The sequence below is a fragment of the Larimichthys crocea genome, chromosome XVIII (assembly GCF_000972845.2).
Source record: "Larimichthys crocea isolate SSNF chromosome XVIII, L_crocea_2.0, whole genome shotgun sequence".
In the NCBI taxonomy this organism is placed as follows: Eukaryota; Metazoa; Chordata; class Actinopteri; family Sciaenidae; genus Larimichthys; species Larimichthys crocea.
Genome location: NC_040028.1, coordinates 7872025 through 7895906, shown reverse-complemented (window position 1 = coordinate 7895906; position 23882 = coordinate 7872025). Strand labels below are relative to the sequence as shown.

Below are 23882 nucleotides of genomic sequence, written 5' to 3'. Positions count from 1 at the left end.
GATATATTTCAGTGTTATATTTCAGTTTTGACCAAGTCATGGACTGGCCAACCAACCAACAAACTGGCATTACCTTCTGCAAGTGCCACACTGCATGGCTAAAAACAAGCCTTTTAACAATATAATTCAAAAATATCCTTCCCCCAAAAATTGCAATTATGTTGAAATATTACCATGTTGCAGATCTTTAGAAGTCTTTAGGGGGACTTAGCACAAATGTTATAATAATTATTCATCTCTGCAAAGTGACTATACCTCCAGACTACATATCCCCAGCCTTTATACTCTGGATCCTGTTGAAAATATATATATATTATTGAATTTCACAAACCTGTAGTTGTAATGTTGAACTTGTGTGGAACTCAAGTGGGAGTGCAGTTCACAGAGATTTAAATGAGGCACTCACAAAGTTGCATTTCAATAAGATGTAATAGGGGAGAGAACACTAATGTAATGATAAACAGACAGTGATGGGAAAAGGGTGCTGGTGGGTTTTGCTGTAGGGGTGCTTGGGGGGCTTCCCTTGATCAGGGATCATGTTCTCAGACTGGCTGATTTGGCAGCATGAGGCCTGCTCCAAAAAAAAAAAAAAAAAAATGGCAACAGCAACTCAATGACAAAGTCAGAATATCCAAAGAAGCTACTCACAAATGAAGTGAGGCCTGAATCTAGTTCAGGCAGAATCTCGAAAATTGCTTAAGCTATATACTATCTCACCTACCTCATGTATCAGCAAGTGTAATACAGGCACAAATAAGCAGGCTGTTAAAGCACATACATGTAGAATTAGAAATGTGTTAACTGTTCTGACCCTTTTAGTCCCCAAGGCAGTATTTTACAACAGCTGTTGAAAAGCCCCCAAAGAGGTGATGTCAAACTGCCATATAACAATGTTGTGACATGAGATGTATTATGAGCACAATGAGAAATTACATGAGACTATGTGTGGAGCAGTATTTGCCCAATGGCTCTTGCCTTGGTGTTCAATCAACATCACACGTAATAACCAAAAACAGGTTCTTTTTTACACCTACAGTGCTCAGTATAAGTGAGTGCACCCCCTTTTAATCAATATCTCAATGAACACAAGACTAATCCAAATTTGACAAAACTGAGTTTCATGGATCATTTGTTTAGCTCATAACATGAAAGTAAGGTGAATCATATGACTTCTAACGTATAACTAAGATCACAAAATCTTCAGTTTTACTCAAATTAGTTGATGCAAAAATAAATGAATGAACAATGAGAATGAACAACAACTACTACATCTAGTATTTTGTATGACCTCCATGATTTTTAAGGACAGCACCAAGTCTTCTAGGCATGGAATCTATAGACAAAATGCAACATCTATCATCATCGTTTAGAGCATGGATGCTGGATGGAGAGTCATGCTCAACTTGTCTCATCAGAATTCCACATCGGTGTTTGATTGGGTTCAGATCAGGAGACATATTTGGCCTGAATCACTTTCACCCTGTCCGTCTTCAGAAATGGAACAGTAGCCATAGATGTGTGTTTTGGATCATTATCATGTTGGAAAAGTGCACAACGACCAAGGACACAGAGTGATGGTAGCATATTCTCTTTCAATATAGAGCAGTACATCTGAAAAGCAGCTTCCTGACCCCAGCAGCACTCATGCAGCCCCACATAAGGACACTGACACCACCATGTTTCACTGTAGGCACCATGCATTTTTCTTTGTACTCCTCACCTTTGCGACGCTATACAGTTTTGAAGCCAACAGTTGCAAAAACGTTTATCTTGGTCTTATCACTCCAAAGTATAAAGTCCCAGTGGTCTTCATCTTTTTCAGCATGGGCCCTGGCAAAGCCTAGGCGGACTTTTTTGTGCATGGGCTTTAGGAGAGGCTTCCTTCGTAGACGACACACATGCATGCAATTACTCTACAGGGTACGCCGTATTGTGTCACGGGAAACAGTCACCCCAGTTTGGCTTTCTACTTCTTTACCCAACTGCAGTAAACTTGTATGGAAATTTTCTTCAACCCTTATCATCAAAAGGCACTCCTGTCCAGGCGTTAACGTCCGTGGACGACCTGGACGTCTCTGTGAGATTGTTGCAGTTTCATCTTTGTTACATTTTTATGTTACTTTTGCTACAGGATTCTAACTGATTCTTGCAGCCTTTAACTTTCTTGTGTAAAGAAATAATTTTCATGTGACATTTTTTCTAGCAATAAATGCTAAACTATGCTAAAAATCAATTTCATATAGGACCTGGTTAATTTAACAATACGAAGTCAGTTAAATCTTTCATTATGTTCTGGATCAAAGCAAATCTATGACTACATTTTCATTTGGCAGATGCTATTATGCATAACAACGTACAGCTCTGCTCTGATCATAACAATGAGACTTAAATGTCTTGTAGCAATCAGATCATCCTAGTTGGCCATAGGTGCTCATAGAACTGAAACTGTGTGTTGATCCAACAAGCTGAACTCATTATATAAGAATAGAGCTGTTAGTACTAAGTAACTGACAGTCTTAATAAATGTGGTTGAGAAATGTTGTTTTTCATATTCATAAAAAGCATCAGTGAATACAATGTTTCGAGAAAGCCCAGAGGGAATGATGCCTTAATGTATACTAGTATTTCATTTCTTTCTCTCTAACTACCCTCATTGATTTAACCAAATTTAAAAAAGAAACAATGTTTTTTTTTTTTTTGGTGCATGCTGGGTATTGTGCTCTCCCATAGCTACTAAAGTACAAACAGTACAAATAATAATAGCAGAATATTATCAGAACATCTAAAAGGGGCCCCAGCCTACGATCCTCCCGAGACACTGTTCTTTTTGTTAAGAAGAAATTAGCACACATTCTTCACCAGATTGTCTGAAATTATGTGTTTAAGTGTGATACAGGGAAACGTGCAACTATAGGTAGGCAAGGTGTAAATGTGCACGAAACTCATAGCACATGATTAATAAAAGTTTGATAAGCCATGCATCATCTTCCCTACCCCAAACGCCCAGCACTTAATCACAAGGAGAGTAGCCAGGTGAACTTTTAATTAGGATTTGTGAAGTGATGTTTGATCTTTTATTACCTTTGCCACAGAGATAATATGATGGCCTCCATATTTTTCATAAACTGACTCACTGAACAGGTTGACACCTTTTGAGCTTAATGACCATATAACTTTTATCCGGTGTCATAGAGGGCCCAAACTAATAACTATATCACTTAAATTATAGCTCATACATGTACAACATTTGCACATATCTGTCACTATTATTAAATAACACAATATTAACCCTATGATCTTTCATCTGAGGGACAGTAATGGAGAAAGTCATAATAGTGGCTGACTTTCCAGTATGCAGGATTTTCAGTTATGCACTGAGTGGAGTTATGTCTTGTTACTTTATTGTTCAGTCAGAAACAGTTTGTAGAAACTGATTAATAATCATAGCTGCACTGCAGTTTTTAAGCATTCCTTTTGGGTATTGTGCTCAGTGTATTGAGAAGAAACTGAAGATATAATGGCAAATCATATTCTTTTTAGGGCAACCCACAGAGAAATAGCAGCTGCTACCTCTAAATCATAAAGGGGCATTTAAGACTTTTCATTATTTGAATCTGTCTGACTTATTAGCATGATGGCTGCAGATTTCCAACAGAGGACTGGTGGGATCTCTGGAATGCCCCAATAGATGAGCTCTCAAAAATATAATTGGCTCTAAAACTCTCTGCCCAGATGGGTGAGAAAATTGGTCAGGGTTTTTTTTTATAGTCTTTTACTCTAACTAATGTGGAAATCTTATTGATTAATGTCCAGTGGACCCTGTCTGTAAAAGCATTAGCCCACCCCCTCTTTGTGTCTTTAACTTTCTGGGTTGTAAACAGTTGAAATATATTTTGTTGTCTGAGAAGTTTAACAATTCTGAGAAGTTTAACATATTTTATTACAGAATTGCATTTTATCAATCAAGCCAGGGCCACACTGGGATAATAACTGATGCCAGAAATCTAACATCAGCTTGCACAAATCCCCACATCACGTATACTGTGATTTTTTTTATGACCATAACATATATTTCGGCTTTATTACAGCACCTGCATCACAAACCTGCTGCAAAAAACATCCAAAATAGTTGAAGTGTTCCTATAATTAAGGCAACAGGAATGCATTTTAAATATATATCAGTTTTGTGCACGTTTGGATTGTTTTACACTTGGCATTTTCTTCTGTCCAACTTGTCTTAATTTTTCATTTCCATCCTTTCCTTTATAGCATGAGAAATTGTTGGCACCATTTATTAGTTCACCTTTTCTCTAATTCCCTCTTTCACTGACTTAACTTTCTCCTGGCTGCATATGGACATTATTCAGAGTACAGTGTATGTGTGTAAGGAGCCTTGGATCTTCTATGGATAGCAAAAGGTTCCAAATAGTTTTCTTCTGCAGTGTTGTGCTTAAGTATTCTCTATAGTGTTTCTCTGATCTGTGAAGAGAACAGCATGAGAGCAGAAAGTATTGTGTAAGAGACGCTCAGCAAGGGCCTCGGTAACATTGACGCATCTCTCCTATTCCTTCACCATGTAACATGTCAATGGGGCATGTGATAAGTGAATGTTGCTGCCGGCATAATCATGACTGTTGCCAGATTTCGCACAGCTGCGATTGGATACCTCAAAATGTGGATTTTGTATTTCAGTTAAATCGAGATGAGATAACCAAATGTTCTCATCTGACAGATGCAGGGAATGTCAGGTCACATTAAAACGACAGGTGTAACCACAACTTTAGGTAACTACTAGTCATTTCAAACTCATTTTGCGTTGTGAGTGTTGTATTTTAACACAATAAAATCCAACAGCACCACAAACTACAGCCTCCAAAATGACCATAAACCTGAATCCATACCTCACTGGAACAATATCAACAAATACTTTGTAAAGGTAGGATTTAGTGCAGGCCTATTGTATTACATTTTATTACAGGTGTACCTAATAATCTGCTAGCACAGTGCATAGGAGGGAATATTCAATTCGTATTCCGAGTTGTGAATGCCTTGTCTGTGCTTTGAGTTATGAGCCACAAAATCCAAGCCACACAGCTGCTTTTTAGGGTGGGCTGCACCAGGTTTAATGTCATTTAAAATCCATGCATCACACCCACGCTTCTCCCCGATGTGAGCCCACACTTACATAACCACCTTTCGTATTCTGTGTGTGTTCAAGAATGAAGAAGACAATGCCGAGATCTCTGACAACAGATCAGTCAAGACAATACATATGGTTGCATCAGTGTGACAGGTGAATGATTGGATTTGATAGCTTGGGTTAGAAACAAACCTTGATTACCAGTATATACACAACATAATGCATTTTTCTTTTTTTAGCTATGAACTGTTAACTGACTGACTGACTGTTCTTTTGTGACTCTGAGTCACCAGTTTTATCAGGAACACTTGACTCTACCCTGATTGTGAATTGAAGTCTAAGTGCTGCCAAAATGTGGCTGATCTACACCCAACACTGTGTTTGAACATAGATTAGGCTGAAGGGACTTTTGTTAAAAGTAAAGTACTGGATAATTTAGAAGAAAAAAGCAGGGATTTAAGCTTTCACAACTTCTCCCTGTGGGGAACATCAATGTCTGAACAAAATGTCCCTCATAATTGTATAGAAATAGAATTGTAAGATATTTTCTATATTTAGATAATTTATATGGATACTGGATGATACTGACTAGGTATAAACTAGAGGTGGAATGATGGGTTTTATAACTCCTTATAATTACCTATACTCACCTATACACACACCTCGACAATCAACTGTAGTAGGAACTATAGTATGCTGTAACAGTCCATTAAGTGTCATAGGCTATCATTGTATGTGTTAAGTAAAGTCAAGTGCACACTGTAATGTTTTAAAAGTGTGATGCATTTTCATGCATTTAAAATAATTTATGATGCATCATACAGTAAGTGATTATTTTCACTGTGGGATGAGAGCGGTGAGTCGTGGTGCTCTAACAAAACATGAACAGCGCTATGCAGCAACTGCTACACCCATTACAAACCCTGTCACACGCACACATGCTGCATGCATGCACTGTTGATTGTTGAGGTCTGTGCGTAGCTGACTATAGGTAGTCATAATGTATTATAAACACCATCAGTCAACCATTAGTTAACTAGTCAAGACCATCCATGAGACACTTCAAGTTAAAATTCATTAAAAATCACAGTCATTACAGTCATATTTTTAATGATAATGTACAAATTTGAATCCATCCAAATAGTTGAGTATCTCTCAAAAAAGATATCTCACTCAGGAGCAAAATGGTGGACTGAACCAGGCAACATACCAAACAAAAATAATAATATCATTCATCCTTCTTCTCATCATTCTTGCCATATATTCAAGGTTGGCTTATTTGCGCACCATGGTGTCCTCCGTGTTATCTGAGGGAGATGAAGGAAGGTACACCTCCAACTATCAGCAATCCAAACTATCCATTAGTTTTCTGTCCTTTCCAATAAGTCTCCCAGTGGAATGAAATCTGAGGTGTCTGCACATCTCTAATGGACTCTGATAACAACTACTGTGGCTTTAGCTGATGGCTTTGTTTGGATCCCTGATAAGGACTAGAGGCTAGAGACTGTTGTGTATTTTGGTTGAGGTGATCATGTGGGGCTCAATGTACAACAGCGCACAGCAGCCCTACAGAGTATATTAAGTGATTTTTCAATTTCACATTTCAAAGAATACTGTATTATTTCTATATTGTACTTTCACTATGAGGTGAAAATAGAAAAAAAAGCTGCGTTTCTTGTCACTGAATGTGTTTGCTGTCTTTGGCATTGGGAAAAGTCTTTTTTAATCACATGTGATTTAGGTGACGTGGTGAAATTTAGGTGAAATTAGCAAGGTTTGGATGAGCAGTGATATAGATGTAAATGTTATTTTGTCCAGTCATAATTTATTTAACCTCCCACAGATGACCATAAAATGAGCATGCATCTGATTAATAACTGAGGGACAAAGGGAACAGAAATGACAGATGGAGGGTAGGTGAAGTATTTAGCCTCTGCAGGTTACACTCTGCAGGCTACCTGACTTAGGTAATCGCTTCTTGTGTCAGAGAAACTCCCTTGGCTTGGGGTCCTCATTGAATTGGTCCTCAACTCGGCACCAGGCCATTTTGTAGTTGATTAAAGGGAAAAACAAATTGCTCTGATTAAAGTCTGCACCGTGAAACAAATCTGGAACATAAAAACACCCTGTGAACAAAGACGCTTTCAAAGACAGCGGTGTATTCATGAATCGCCATCCTTTTTTAGTGACAGTGAGGCAGATGTTTGTTGGGATGGGAAGATCAATACTCAGCTATTAGTACTTCAGATCAAGGTTTTACGTTTTAAAATCATTCCTTACAGAAATGCTGTATACCAAGCACTTTCCTTAGTAATTTTACTTAAAATGAATCACAAACTAAAATATTGAGCATAGCCAATTAAAATCTGGGACAACAACAATACATCTCCCTTCCTAATCATGGTAGAAACACAGAAACACAGAGAAAAAGGAAACTAGATGTTGTGAACACAGGTTCAAGTACTGTTTTGCAAGAGAGAGTACAAAGCATGCTTTGGAGTTCTTTTCAAATTGTTGAGAAGACTGAACTGTTTGTACAGCAGACTTTTTGATTTGTCAAAGTCAGAAGAAACACTGGTGGACTCAACAGTAACAATAACAATGTGTTCCAGTGTCAAAGTGTCCTTGTAAGAGTGACAGTGAACTAGCCATACTGTCATTGGAACTAGGATAGGCACAACTTCCCCGAAGTGAAATGCAACTATCATTAAAACACATGAGTTTCCTGCTATAAACTGTCTGCTGTGAAACCATTTCATTAAGGCCTTTTGAGTTGAGTTCAAAGACATGATGTAACATTTTACAGTAAGTATTTAAAAAAATTGAATGCTGAACTTTTTTTTTGATGATCTTTTGGTCTTTGGGTCTTTGTTTTTTATATACTAATGCAAACACTGTGAAATAAAATGAATGCCATTTTCAAGCAATTTGTGGTACAAGGCAACTTAGAGAACATATATTTACATAGTGAAAAAATGAAGGTGACTTTGACAGTGGAGCCCTGTGGAGTCTGGTCTCCTGAAATAGTGATGCTAATGCCAATTGTTCCTTAAAGCAGAACAAGCTGTGAACTGAAATTTGACATTTTACTGTAATTGGACCTATGTGATTATATGTAACAAACATGAACTTTTTGGGGGAGCCCTGATGGTGCAGTAATTAGCACTGTTGCCTCACAGCATGGTTTCTGGCTCAAAACCCAGCTGAATGGGTGTCGTTTCGGTTGTTAGAGATCCGACCCATTTATAAAAGCTTGGTCCTTGCCGCAGCGGCGCAGGCTTCGAATCCGACCTGTGGCTCTTTCACGCATGTCATTCCCCATCTTTCTCTCTCCCCACGTTTCCTGTCACTCTTCAAGGTGTCTCTGTCAAATAAAGCTAAAAAAAATTGGTGACTAAAATTGCCCATAGGTGTGAATGCAAGTGTGAATAGTTGTTGTTTGTCTGTATGTGTCAGCCCGTTGATGAACTGGTGACTTGTCCAGGGTGTACCCCACCTCTCACCCAATGTCAGCTGGAATCGGCACCAGCCGCCATAACCCTGATAAGGATAAGCAGTTATGGAAGATGGATGGATGGACTTTTCGTTTTTCTGCACATCTAGCATACAAATAGAAACGTTAGAAACCATTTGTAGTTCTGTTTTGTTTCCACCAACTCTTGAAAGAAACAAAATGCTCCTTATCAGCTATGCACTGCATGTAAATTATATTGTTTTTTTCTGCTTGCCATTTTGTTTTGAGCAGGTACTGTAGCACACAGTGGGCTTATCAGAGCATTTTTGCTCGAAATAGCTGCTGCAGCTGCTGCAAATGGTTGATGAGAAAGCTGAACTGTACCAAACAGTAAGACTGCTAAAAAGGGGATGCAAGGCTCCATAGAGCTAAAGGAAATCTGCAGCAATGTATACTCTGTAGGTTCGTCACTACTGAGTGACCCCATTCACATTACAATCAGTCTTTCCAGGTAGTATGTCTAAACTTAAATATGTAATCGAGGAAAGAGATAAGAGCATGCTGATGTGGGATGTTTTAACTGACAAACCATTTTTTCTGGTTAGGTATGAGCACTTGCTCGACATAGTTTACATTGTTCTGCAAGATGAAAGCTGCCTGCGTCAGTTTGAAGTGCTCTCACCTCATACTTGAGCAGAAAGAGATCAGCACTTTGGGAATCGCTGTTCAATCTGAGAGCAACTCAAGGAAGACCTCTGGGGTGCATCAGTAATCACTGCTTAAATTAAGTTTTAGCAGATGTTCAACCATGAAGGAAACCTTGTCGAGGCTCCCCGCAAACACATATGGGAAACTGCTTCATAGCCCAGTATGCAATGAGTTTATTTGCTGCTTTTTCTGCAGCTATTCCCAAACCAACCAATACATTCCGCATGATTTCACCAAGACAAACTCCCCTGCGTTCTTAAATTAAGTGCATTACTGCAGTTTATTAAAAAATATCATATTTTGTAAATAAATAAATAAGTACTTTTTATTGATTCTTTTGCTGGTTTCCAGTGGATAAAATATTTATCGACAGATTGCCATGGAAAAGGACTCCTCAACAATTCCCAGAATTGCACTACTGAACTTTTTCTTTTTCTTTTTTCTGTTACATAATAATCAGCAAATATACAGGCAGTGCCGCATTGCCAGACATACAATTGTCACTTTATCTCTGTCCTGCCATGGCCCTTGTCGCCCACATTATCAAAACACCAGGGTCTTTCCTCAGGTTGCTGCCTGTAGATATGGCCATTAGTTCTGCTCCTGTGCTTACGGGAGCGAAATCCCAGGTCAGCAGAAGACAGTGAGACAGAGGAGTGAATGACATCCTATCCAATTACTTGTCACCTCTACACAGTCTGGTGCAGAGACTTGAGGAGACCACATGAGACAAGCAATTACACAGAAAAAGATTCTGATCACCGCAGAGGTATAGCACACCTCTGGCTCTAGTCTTTATGTCTTAAAGTGATACAGACTAAAGTACTGTGGCATTTATAAGTGTAAACACATTGATCCTCAGGGAAACCCCTGGAGGGTTTTTTCTAGGGTAAAATCAAAGTGAGATCTATATGTATAAACGGAATCTTAGAAGAAATACAATATCTGCTTTGTAGATGAACTACCAGGTCTCCCAAGGCCAGTTAATAGAACAGCAAAACATTGATTTCAAGCAGAAGCCCTGTCTCGATTTGACCATAAGCATATTTAGCAAGTCAGCAAGACGTGCCACGATCACTAGTAGGAAAAAAAAAGAAATGTCACTGGAATGGGACAGCAGGAGAAATTAGACATGTTTTGAATAAGTTGCCAATGTAACTATGTTGTTTAAGCAGCTAATTAAAGCAGCGAAGCCATGTCTAACAGTGTTACCATGCCCTCAGATATCATCAATTCAATTTTAAAGCAAGATGTTGTATAAAGGTATATTGAAACGACAAGTAAATCTGCAAAAATATTGATTTTCCACTAAATCCATTCAGTGGGTAACCTGTAATGACTCATTCCAAGATCTTAATCATGAAGAAATGGAAACCCAGGAAAAAAGTGCCCATGCCAGCTGTTTTTAAATTATTTATCCACCCACCTTGTCTTGACTTACCAGAAAGGAGCCTATGTTTTCAGCAGCGCCCATTTGAAACTCTCTGACAGCCCACCGCTGTGGGCAGGTTAGCATATACGGAGTAGAAACAAAGACAAATGTGACTTAAGCAATGATCCGTAAAAAAGTATATATCAGACAAAGAAGAAAATAAGAAATGCATGCTTATTCTTCATCTGTTCATATGCACTCATATATACAGATGAAGCATTTTCCGAGCTACCAGTGAGCAGAAGTTTCACCTCAGCTGAAGGCGGGTATGCTTTAACATAGCACTGTAGCCCCAAAACTGAGTAAAAACGTCTATTAATCTCACAGTTTTGCTTAAATATCTAAACAGAGAAAGTGTCGTTGGACATAACTTGATTGTATTAAATCCTGCAGTCCTATTTTTAGGATTTATTTTTGTAGTCTTGTCTGAAATTGATGTTGGCGTCTTTGTAAGCACACAACAAGCACTCAAAAATAACCTCAAACTTCCCCTGAGCAACAAATCACCTCAAATCAACTGAGCAACAATACTCGTGATGTGACACAGAAAGACCATATATCTGTGTCGTGTCTTTGTTTACCTTGCATTCATTATATTATGAACGTGTGGTGTGCTTATATTAAATTATGCTCTTATGGTTGCTTATAAATATGGATCAGAATTACACTTTTCATTGGTATATTCATGCAGCTTGTCACGGCGCTGTGTTGTTTGTTTTGCTGTGGCTGAGGGGGGAACAAATCCCCAGAAAACAGAGAGTAGTTAGTAGTTAGTTTGCCAAACAATATTTCTTATTCCTATTGATGTTGTACTTGTGTTTGTTATCATACAACTATTATCACTTATTTTATTCATTTATGTATGTATTTAACTTATTGATTTAATATATCAGAAAAGGCATTGTGTCCTCATGACCTTATGTTATTACTTGTGAGTTCACCTTCCAGTGTTCTAGCTGTGCAATTTAAACACTGTCCTTACCCACGCTGTGATAACTCTCTGAATCATGCTAATACTGATGATGATTGATTATTCACTTAGAAGTCTTCATGCTGGTATTAAAATGATCCTCTTCATGATCTACTGCAGTATTGATTTGAGATCAGTCAGAACAGAGCAGCTTGTATGGTTTTTACAGAACATGAGGATGGCTCTTTGAACCGTTACAACTGGTGAAATCTGGCCACAGACTCTGGATCAGTTTTTTGTGTGTCCGTTTATATATCGCCACTAATCCGATTTTCATTAATGGAAGGAAATGAGTCTCACTGCAACATTTTAAAATGACATTGTTTGGCTGAGTTACTGATTGGCCCAAATGGGGATTACATCACTCAATGGGCACAACATGTGTTAGTGTTGTCTTGTTTATACTGCTGGCCATTCAGTTAGTGATTAGGCATTCAAGTAGGTCTGGCACTGGTGCTGTAGGACTGAATGCTAAATTATAACAAAAGCCCATTGGGGCCATGCGTATAGTATTGCAGCCCAAGGGTACGTAATTCATTAGCGTGGGTTATTGAAGCTGCATTTGAAGCTTTGCCTCTGGATAATGCAAGCTGTAATAAGTATCTCATTGTTAAGCCAAAACACAAATACTATAATGCATTCACTTATTGAGCATTTATGGAAATGTATAATTTATATTCAAGCAGGGAGGTCAAACTTCTCATAGTAGATGCTCATTCTTCTTACTATAACACATTAGTTTTAGCCGTAGGTGATGAGTGTTTTTTTTTTTGTCACTTAATTTGCTTGTGAATTGTCCTCTGGCAATGTTTTTTTTTAAAACTCCTTTTGCTCACAAATTCTCTTCTAACCTGCTACATAAACACTTGGCTAAGATGAGCTGATTCAGGCCTTCTGGAGATGGATTGACTGGCTGATGATAATCTGATGAATTTCTGCATATATGAATGTTGTAATTGAGGATGCACCTCGCTGCTCATAAATTACAACTGATGGAAGTGTGGCATGGGGGACGGCTCTGTGCATAATGAGACTCAGTGGCATAGGTATCATTTAATTAAAAAGTGTAGTGACAAAAGATGCCTGTATCTAAACAGTCAAACTTAACTCAGGCAGAGAAGTTGAAAATGGATGGTGAGTAAAGTCAGCAGATGTTTGTGAGGAAAATGCACAAAAAGCAAAAAGATAGTGTATTATGTGCTCTCAGTGTGTCACTGTAGTAAATCACCAATGAATCTCACATCAATAAACTTGTAGTTAAAAGTGTGGTTCTGATCCTCTGTTCAGGTTTAAGTGTTTAACAGAGAAGTCAATTGATTGTTTTTACACAACTAAATAAAGTGTTCAGAGGACAGTTCAGTAGATAGAAACAGATCGATATGATCAGTAAATGCTCATAAAGACATCTGTTTCTTGTGAAACACTGCATGGCATGACATGTAAAATCCAGCTGTTTCCTTGTATAAGTTGTGCAGTGTGCACATTAACAATCCCAAAATGGTGGCATAAGGTTGGGAAGTTCAGTGCCAAGAAAACCCTGTAAGACTTCACTGACCTGACTCAATGATGTTTTTACCAAATGTAATTAAAGGCTCCAGAGAGGCAAAAAGATTTAACAGTTGTGATCACAGTTTTCTCGAGATGGAGCACTGCTCGCTGCTGTTTAAACGACAGTTTACTGCTTTGCAGTTTGCTTCTTTGTCTGTCTGTCTGGTTTCGGAGCACGCTGGAGATTGCTTTTGTTGTGTTTCTTGTTATTGTTGTGCAGCTTTGCTATCGTTTGTCCAACTTAGGAGTTGAAAAAGAGGATACATATTCAGTCATGCTACACTGGCTACATTTAATTTCTGTCTTTTCATGCATTGTAGTGAACAATGCTTAGCCTCTTACAACGTCCTTTTTTGTTGTTGTTGTTTTTTTCTAATATCGGACGCAAATGGAATAGTAAATATAGCTAGGACCCCCAGGGGGTACCAGAGCCCCCCCCTGGAGGTGCAAGCAAGGTGTGTGAGTGTGACAGAAATGAAGGAGCTGTGGGTGACTGGTTCCTCCTGAGGGGCTGACAGATGCTGATGCTGACAGATCGTGAGAGTGATTATTCAGAGCTTTGGAGATGAACTAGTGCTTGTGTTAGCTGGCTCCTCTGGCTGCAGAATCCCTCCCAATCAAACCTCCATAAATCACGCACACGTATCCTGGCACGCTGTGAAAACACCACCATTGAGCAAAGGTGGTCATGCTGATGAAAGGAGTGGTTATTGGGGAAAGAGTGCCATCAGTGACCACAAGAGAAGCGCATGTGGCTCCTCAGGGTTTACACTAAAGGTCTTTAAGCTCAGATGCGAATTGCTACTCATATCTTATTTTTGTGGAGAGCTTTAATGTTTATTTTAGGGCGTAACCCATTTCAGATTTTTTTATTTATTTTTTTGGTCTCGTCAGCTTTAATTGAGAACATCTCTTTAAGCACATTACAGAGCAGGGATGTTGAAAGTGGGGTCATGACTATACTTTTTCAAAATTATATTTGACTGACATCTTCCGTCTAATGTGTCTAATTAAAATGTTTTCATAGCTGTGAGTGAACCCACTCTCCTCTCCTCTGACAGAAACATGTCTCTCTTGTTCAAAGGGTCTTTGAGGTTGTAAACAAATAGTCTGACAGTTCACATCATGTTAAGCCAGAGCACAAACTATCAGTTCAAAATGAGGCAAAATTCACATTAGTTCAGTTTAATACAATGTACTGCAGCCTGCGTGCTTAAGTACAAAATAATGAAATAGAAATATGCAGTGTGTACAATAACACATATAATAGCAAGAATCTGATGTTTACATTTAATGGTAAAAGTTCATGAACATACCTGCTTCAGTTTGGGCATGTGTTTCTATTTTTTTATTTATTTGGCCTGTTTTACTTATTCAAATCAAATATTAAATAGCCAGTATTCATTTACCAATGGCCTCTTGTTTATGAAAGTGAATGGAACCAAACGTGTTTTGCCTTCAGGTGTCTATGATATGACCACTTAATGAAGCTCTCTCCACACAAAGCTCATTAGTTATTAGTCTGCTGCATTCAGTACTCCTGTCATTGACAGTGCTGCCCATAGCAGTGCACCTCTGCGGAATGTAACAACTATGCAGCATAGTATCAGTGTAAGAACACGTTGTTAGTTGTTATGTCTTCTGAGTGAATATGTCTGAACTTGTACACATTCAGCTGTGGTGTGACTGAAGATAAAAGGGGGGAAATAATTGTTGTGACAGTATTTATCAGTCTGCACCAAATGCAACATATCCGTCTCCTGGAATAGCCTCAATGTGTTTCACACTGTGTCAGACAAAAAAATCATGTTTTCGTTACTGCACCTTTTTGCGTGTCCTAGTTCCTGAAATTAAACTAATGGATGAATAATAAATCTCTTTACCACTGTAAAAAAAATATATTTTTGAATCATAGTAATAACATTTAATGATGATTTGTTAGCCTTTGAGCTTTGTCACTGATGTGTTCAGTTGACAAAAAGATCATATTAATATAATTGTGTTAGTTACACTGTAAGTCCTCATTAACATTGCAAAGGCGAGATGAATAAACTCAATGATGTGCTTCGATGAACTATGAAACAATTCAGCAGTTTGAAATATTCCCCCCCTAAAGCAACAGCTCCAAGGCAGCGTTGTCATGCCGTTGATTGGACAGGGAACAAAGTGTTAACAACAGGTTTCTCTGGCACGAAAAGGCAAACAGTTTCAGCGAGTTGTCATTGGAAAGCAATTTAGGAAGCAGTAGGATCTCATTATTACATCAATTTAATTCCAATTAGAAGAAATGAATCAAATTATCCTTTTCATAGCATGTGGAAAAATAACTGGATGAGAAGTGAACGTGACGCGATGTAGATAACCACGTCGTATCAGCAGATTGATTTCATTTTTCTTTGATTTGTCTGTTTCTTTGAAAATTAGGACAAAAGGTCAAAAACTAAATTAACAGGGCACAAATCCACTTTTGGATTGAGTTTATATGTATCACAAATTAATTTAGCAGTTAAAAAAAATCTATTTATTCTGATCCTGCAGACATTAACACAACGTGGATCACCTAATCATACTGTAGATTTAAGAATGTATATTAAAATCATGAAAGTGGATTAAAACAAAACATGCTGTCTGTGAGACAAATCCATTCAATAAAAGAAACAACTAAAAAGAAAACAGTGCAGTAGGCGGTTGCATACATGACAACCAACTCTCTGTGAAGTTTTAATTTCCAAATGTATTCTCAATTAATAAATCAGCATCTTGTTAACCAAAATATGTTCAGCTACAGTATGTTCCTGATGACAGCTGTTTTAAAGAGACTGAACATCGGTCTGTGCTGTATCTTTTACAGCAGAAGGAAGTGAATTGTGTAATATGTGTAGGAACAGTCTAATAGCTATTTATACACACCAAACTCCACACAGCCAGCCTGTTTATTTGAACCTTCTTGCTGCAAGGCAACAGTGCTAACAAATGCACTATGACATCCTCTTCTATCCGTCAATTATATTTAACACAGCTTTTGCCCCACATGAATAAATAAACCAGTCGGCTTTCTTTTCTTGTCAAGAGGAGTATCGGCTGAAATATCTCAAGCTAGCCCATAACAGAAAATCTAGCTGTTTTTGAGTTTCACATCATCGGTACACTTGAAAGTGGCTGTGAAAAGTTTGCAGCTCCCTCCCTAGAGGTTGTGGTCAGCCTGCATTCGTGTAAGTATTACATTTTTAGCAACAATGTGATGTTAATGCAAGGTTTCATATTGGAAAAAAGAAGCAACATATCAGCGATTTTCTTCCCTCTCTGACCACAGAGTACCTCTGTTTGTCAGAGTTGGAAAATGACTGTGTTTTTGCCACATGCACTTTGTTGTTGCTGACAGTGACTGCCAAGTGCGCTTCTATTTCACGCAGCAGGAATCACTCAGAGAGTGAATGCCTGAAAATGAAGTTGCCACTCTCTTTCACAACTTAACTGCATGTAAAATTTATTGGACTGAGCATTTTTATGAGGAGGGAAAACAGGGTTGTGCAGGATTTAGTGGCATTTAGCAATGACGTTGCAGATTGCAACCAACTAAATACCCTTCACCTCACTCTCCCCTTCTTAGCTTGTAGGAAAACCCACCGTGGCTGCAAACGTTCTTGTCTAGTGTTAGTTATAGGTTTATAGCTAAGCCACATGACATTCTGCCTGTAGCGCCCCCTAAATATTAACACTGGACCTTTAACTCTTTAACTTAGTTAGTTTTAGTTATTTGAAACCAAGCATGGCTTGAAACTTCAATTATCAGTATGATGGATCATAATGTTCTTATGATTTTTGTCCCCAATGTGTACATGTTGTACATGTTTCAGAGTTATAAAATGGAACCAAAGAAGAGATGTGATACAGTTCAGTTTAACTGACCACTTAACCTGTTTTCGAACTTCCGTGCCCTAATTAAGCACTAATTAAAAATGTTTGCCAATTGGCCCTTTTGAACTGTAATGTTGTTAGCAGCTACTAAAGCTATCAACATATAAAAAGAAAATTGTGTTTTACTCTGGTGTTGAAATTTTGTTCCTTACACTAAGAATAACTCAACAAATGTTTCTTTGCTGACAGAAATTCTTTTACTGCTGAAATTTCTTTCAAGACAGGCCCTGATTGTATTCCAGCCAGCAATACTAATGCACATTAAGTTAAATCCTCAGTGTACTGCAAACAAAGAGTCAGACTACAGCAAAATACCAGACATGTCCTTGGTTGGTTAGGGTTATTTTGAATGAAAATCAATAGTTTGTTATTTGTTCAGAACAGCTATAAAAATCTTCCATGTTCAAGTTTGAATCTTTATAATAAGATACGTTCACTGTTGAAGAGGGAGCCTGATTGAGATTAAACTGACTAATCATTGAAATTAAAAAATAGTTATTTCTCTTGTGCAGGATTCACAAAATTATCTGCAGTTCAGCAAAGTGATAACAATGCTGACTGACTGAACAGCAGCTGTGGTTAGAAAGCTGGATATATCTTACATAGCCTCAGACATTGATCAGTTTTCAGATCAAAATCCCTACTCCTTTGTGACCATGAAACTAACCTTATACTTTTTTATATTGATGTCCGCTAGTGGTTTGATTACTTTGTGTTCCTTTCTTCCTTTCTTCCTCAGTTCATGAATAAAGCAATCATGGAGGTTAAGTGAATGGCCTTGAATTGTGCTTGATTGCAAACTGCCAGATAGCTGCAATTTAAATCATCATTTTTTTCCCCCTAAAGCATCTGGTTTTAATGAAAATACCCTCTCCGTGTGTCTTTTCTTGGTTGCAGGCCAGTGGGGTCAGTGTATCGGGGAGGACTGTGGTTCTGGTGGAGTTCAGACAAGGACAATATGGTGTGTGCACATGGAGGGCTGGACCACCCACCATACGCACTGCCAGCTCATGGACAAGCCAGAAAGTCAGCGGCACTGCTTTAAGGTCTGCAACTGGCATCAGGACCTCTTTGAGTGGGAAGTGTCAGACTGGGGGGGCTGTGTTCTTGTTCCTTTCTTTGGCAACAAGCTCACGCTGAGTACAGCTGAGTGTATTACAGCACAACATGGCATCCAGAGGCGCAAAGTCCACTGTGTACGTACTTCAAACCGTACCACAGTAACCTCAAGGATATGTGAGTTCTTTTCCCAGAAACCACCTGTGGAGCAGGCATGTCTCATCCCTTGTCCCCAGGACTGTGTAGTTTCAGACTTCACCTCCTGGTCAAGTTGCAGCAAATCTTGCGGTACTGCCCTGCAACATCGGACTCGACATGTCCTGGCCACGCCAATGTACGGAGGTGCAAACTGCCCTAACTTGACAGAGACCAGGACTTGTTCTAGCCCTGTTGACTGCCCTGCTGGGGAGGGTGAATACCAGTACAGCCTTAAAGTAGGGGCATGGAGTGAGTGTCGGCTACCCCATCACAAGGATGCCCTGTTAAGCGGTAGGACCACAGTGGACTTTAGCAGCAGTGCCAGCGAGAACAACACAGTCACATTGCACACACAGGCTTCTCACCACCAGCACCACAATCACCACCTCCACCACCAGCACTATCCTCATGAGCGCAACAAGTACCCCATGTCATGGGAACTGGAGATGGGATACCAGACACGACAAGTCCGCTGCACACGGAGTGATGGCAAGAATGCAATGCTGAGGTAAGCCAATCACAAGTGCTGTAAAGTGCCGTGGCATTCATACAGCAAGAATAAAAACAGTGAACCTGAAATGAATGCATTAAAAAATAAAGCTTTTCTTAAGGCTCAAGATAAGTCCAAAATTTTGAAAGCAAGGCGGCGTGGAAAGAGCTGGTTTGTGGCTGTCTGGCCCAGACAGCCCAGTACTGATAACTGAATTTGTCTTACTTTAATCTCTTTTTCCACTGGTGTACAATAGCATATGAGGTGAGTTGTAGAAAATGCTTTGTAACTGAACGTGGGTGTCAGGTGAAATGGTCCTAATGGAATTGATTGTTTTTTATGGTTCCTCCACACTTGTATTATTTTGTAACATGACAGGGACATGATCAATGGTCATCCCTCTCACAAACCCAGTGGGTCATTTGCTTCGTGCGGAGGTGTATTCACTAAAACAAAATGGTTTTTATTGATGGTGGTTATTTATTCAATTATAAGTAGATTATGTGAGAGCTGGTGTTTTTGCAGCATATTAGGACGGTGGTGAGGAACTATTGTGGTAAATGTCAAGTGCTGCTCCCCTCCTGTCCCTGCTGTGTGAGCTAACTCTGGTATTTGGATTTGATAAGAATGGATTTTTCTGCACATGCTCGTGCGCACTAACACTCACACACACACACCTACACATAGAGAAAGAACATTGGATCATGTGCTTTTTTTTTTTGCAGCAGAGAAAAAAAAAAAAGTACTGCATGTATATTGACTAAATGCCACTACTTGATATAAAGTGACACTATTAGCTGACTGTTAATGTCACTCATAGAGGCTATGATAACCACTTTAATAACATCCTGTTGGAATGATGCACTTTTTATTGTTTGACATTGCTTTTGTATAGTCACGAGCAGTGAACTGCAATTACACAAAGCTAAATAAAAGCTAAGCAGTGGCTCAGCAGTATTGTTGGTCTCATGTTGTTTGGATGAAGGGGCTTAAAAATTGCGTATCTTGCCATGCGTTTGACACTCACATGTTATTATCGCCAAGCAAGGCACACAAGGTTCCCTGGCTTTATGGCTTGAGTGTGAAGGGACCATTTATAGTACTGTCTGATTTGCATGGTACTTACTAAGAAGCTTTTTGAATATGGATTTCCCACCTGAGTTCTGCCTCATTCCGCTTTTCTAATTACACCCTAATTACAAAGTAAAATTCTAAAATGAGCATTGTACTCACATCTTAATAACCTAACTAATTAAATTGTCCAAATTAAACAATGGGAGCTGTAATTACATGACTAATGCATTTGTTCCGTGTTTTTTAAGTGAGTATATCTGCTCTTTATACCATTTCTGTAAAGGCTGACTTCAGAGACCTGTGTTATTATGATGTATAATAACTTTGATATATTATATTGTCGTGTAGAAGTGAAAGCTGTTTATTAGATCAAGAGCAAGATCATAGCAGATGGTATTTCTTACATGTGATATCATGTTTACTTAAAATCTGTCCACCAATCTATTTAAATTCCAACCACACGTAACATCTGTCACTCATCTGTTTTGTTCTCTCACACTCTCTATATACTTACAGCAACTGTGTTCTCTCTGATCAGGTTACAAAGCTGTTATGTTTTGAGATAACGTTGTCACAATTGTATTTTATTCCCTAACTTTTTTCCCCCCTCCTCAATCTGCAGTCTCTGTACCAAGGGCAACTCCCCCCTGACCTTTCAGGCATGTGTGATGCCCAAAGACTGTCAGACATCTGATTGGTCAACATGGAGTCCATGCTCGAAGACCTGCCGGTCCACTGACCTGTCTCCTGGTTACCGCCTCCGGTCACGGATCATGACACAGATCCCAGTTGGGGGAGGAAAACGATGTTCTGCCCTTGAGGAAAAAGAAGCTTGCAACATTATAGGAGATTTACTTCCAAATTGCCCCAGGTAGAGTAATAGTAATCATCTAATTTTGTGCTTACATCCCTCAAAAACAAAAGCTCTGTTCATGTGTAATCTCCTGATCCAAATATTTATGCAGAAAATGTCAAACTCCAAAACTAAATAATGAATTTTAACTTTGCCTCTCTGAGCTTTTTTACCTGAATGATCATGAGAGAAAGCCTAGAGGCTGCCAATATTCATGATTTCACTACTGAATTACTTTGTGCATATTTTTTATTTTAAATTACCTCAATTATCTTGTGACAATAACATCGTGTACTGTTGGGAGGTCCTGACCCAATGGACATGACATGGATGACAAACAATGTAGTGCAATGCAGAATCTCATTGTTTTAGAAGTGTTTGTCAAGATAGGTTTTTGCCTAATATTACATGCAATAAACAAAGTAATCAATGGAGAATTATTTTCCCTGCTGGTAGATTTTGTTTTATTTGCTAAATCTTCATGGAGTGCCTGAGAGCAAAGGATTTACATGATTAGGGAAAACTCATTACGGAAATTAAGCATTTGATAGATTACTACAGGCTGTTGTTCTGGTAAACTCTTTCCAATAAAATTGCTTTATGCACCACTGCATTTTTCATAGATGAAACCAAACAATTGTTTAGAAGTTTTGAAATCAAAATAATCATGCCTCTCTCCTCCTGACATATTGTGAGAGAGGCTCTTGCCAGAGACTGCACTCCTTAATTTGTCTTTTGTTTTGTGTGACTGCTGTGTATTCGGATACTTATCTTTTGTCCAATATATTTATCTTCCGATTGTTTTTACACAGACATGATGCTCCTGTATACTTCCGAAGACCTATCAGTGATTCCAGCCGTGACTTATTTTAATTGCTGTTTGCTTGTTCGCAAATATGTCTTGTGTGCGCTCTGTGCAGGTATGTGTGGAGGACTACTGACTGGAGAGAATGTCACATCTTGCCCTTACTGAGCCAGCAGGAGAGGCGGCTGGCTAACATAAGTATTCTGTGTGGAGGGGGGATCCAGAACAGGAAGACCTACTGTGTTCAAGTCCCTGATGATGCAGCACCACATCACAGGAAAGAGGGTAAGAAAATCCACCTTCATCACTGTTGACCCAGTGCACGCTGGAAGCACTTTGGTGGCTCAAGAGATACACGATGAATAAATTCAGAGTAAACACCGTAGTGTGTATTGATATAAACTGTGAGCATAACATATTGCAGTGAAAGTTAGCAGCAGAGCATTATGTTGGTTATGCAGAGAAAACATAATCATAACCACACTGTGTTGCTCACGGTGTTCAAAGTGCAAGTATAAGGATTATCGTTTTATTCAGACTGTGCTTGCCTGAGCTACAGTATAGATAAGCTTTGAACAGCATGGACCCACTGCTTTGCATGTGAAATAGCTCAGTTTACCTCCGAAGGTTTATTATTATTATTATTATTTCAGCTATACAGTCATTTCGAGGACTGCAAACATTAGAATCCAAGCAGTTTTTTTAATGAAGAAATGCTCACTTACACCAGAGTAGGAGGGGAAAAAAGAAAATAATGATGGCAATTTTCTGCAATTTACATACACTTACACATACACGTCAAGACTAAATGTATACATTATGTCTTTACCTAATCAGATATCGAAGTTTCCACACTTTGCATTAGGGTAAATACTTGTTTGTGCTGGTATAATTATTGAAAATGACGCTTATTCAATCGCATCTATCACTCTCACTAGCTTTTACACTAGCTTTTCCTTGAGCTGTCGTCATCACATTTAACAGTGATTAGCACTCTGACGCTTCTGATGTGACTGGCTGAGAGAGCATTTAATAATCATCACACATGCCAATTCTTGCACATTGCACATGCATGAACCAAAATAGAAGGTAGGCATGGAGATGCTCTCACAGTTTGTGCAACCACCACTTTGTGTTTGACATGTATTATTCAAAGACATATTAAATACTATTAATGTTATTAAAATAATAATAGCGTCAGCGTAATGCATGTTTTTGCACCTTTATAAGGACTATAATCACAATTAACCAGGTCAATTCAAAAAATAATAGTAAGCATTTAAAATACAAATAAAAAAAACAGATGTCAAAAATCTGGTGGGGCACGTGCCAGGGAAACCAGCAGAGGCACCTCGTATAGCCATGTCAGTGACCTTGTGACGCAGGAATGTTCACGCCAGAAAATAATTGAGCATGACAGTGAAGACCAAATTAACTTAGATGAGCACAGCGGTTTCACCACTTCACACAGCGGATTTATGGATTTGTGCATATGTCAATAACAAGCACTGTGAATAGATTTGTCCTGCACAGGTTGTAAAGGGATATATCAAAAAAACATGATGGATCAATGATGATGGACAGACACTTGACACACACTACATCCTTATCCTAAGAATAATAAAATGGATATTTTTTCCCTTTAATGTAAAAGTTACTATTATTATTATTATTATTATTATTATTATTGTTATTATTATTTTATATCAGAACTCTAATTTCCTTAGACAACAGGGAAATATAGATAGTATTCTATCTATTTGCTCCTTATGCAGAAAAAACATCACCACATCAGGAAAAACAGGGACCAACAGCTACCTTAGGCTTCATCAGTAGCATTATAGCATGGCAAAAAATTTCATAAAATTCCTGGTTGAAAAAAAAAAAAAATCCTAGTTGGTGAAAATGTCACCAAAAATGCCACAAGATACGTTAGCTGGTCATTTCTAAACACTGTTGTTACACATGAATAGTCTCATGCACACAAAGACAGAAACAGTTACAGCCACAATTTAAAAGGTTTAATTTCTTTAGTGTTTTCAGCCTTACCTCCTTCTTCCATTAATGCTAGTGCGGGAATATATAACCAACTAAATCACCTTAATGTGGGGGTGGACACAGTAAGTAAGCGTTTGTGTAATTTTGGTTGGCCTGAATTTCAGGAGTAAATGGGCATTTTCACAAAACAAGTAAAAAAGTTTTATGAGGTTGAGAAATACAGCTGATGTAGACT

At 38.5% G+C, this 23882-nt stretch overlaps 1 protein-coding gene across 2 annotated transcripts in view; it reads left to right on the top strand.

Moving 5' to 3' along the window:
* Window positions 1-23882, top strand: part of thsd7ba (thrombospondin, type I, domain containing 7Ba) — a 159626-nt gene that overhangs the window by 55617 nt on the left and 80127 nt on the right. For both annotated transcript variants that reach the window (XM_019268917.2, XM_019268915.2), the window contains exons 4-6: window positions 18068-18935; window positions 20614-20862; window positions 21765-21934. In XM_019268917.2, the coding sequence (XP_019124462.2) occupies window positions 18068-18935; window positions 20614-20862; window positions 21765-21934 (1287 nt within the window). The remainder of the gene's footprint in view (window positions 1-18067; window positions 18936-20613; window positions 20863-21764; window positions 21935-23882) is intronic.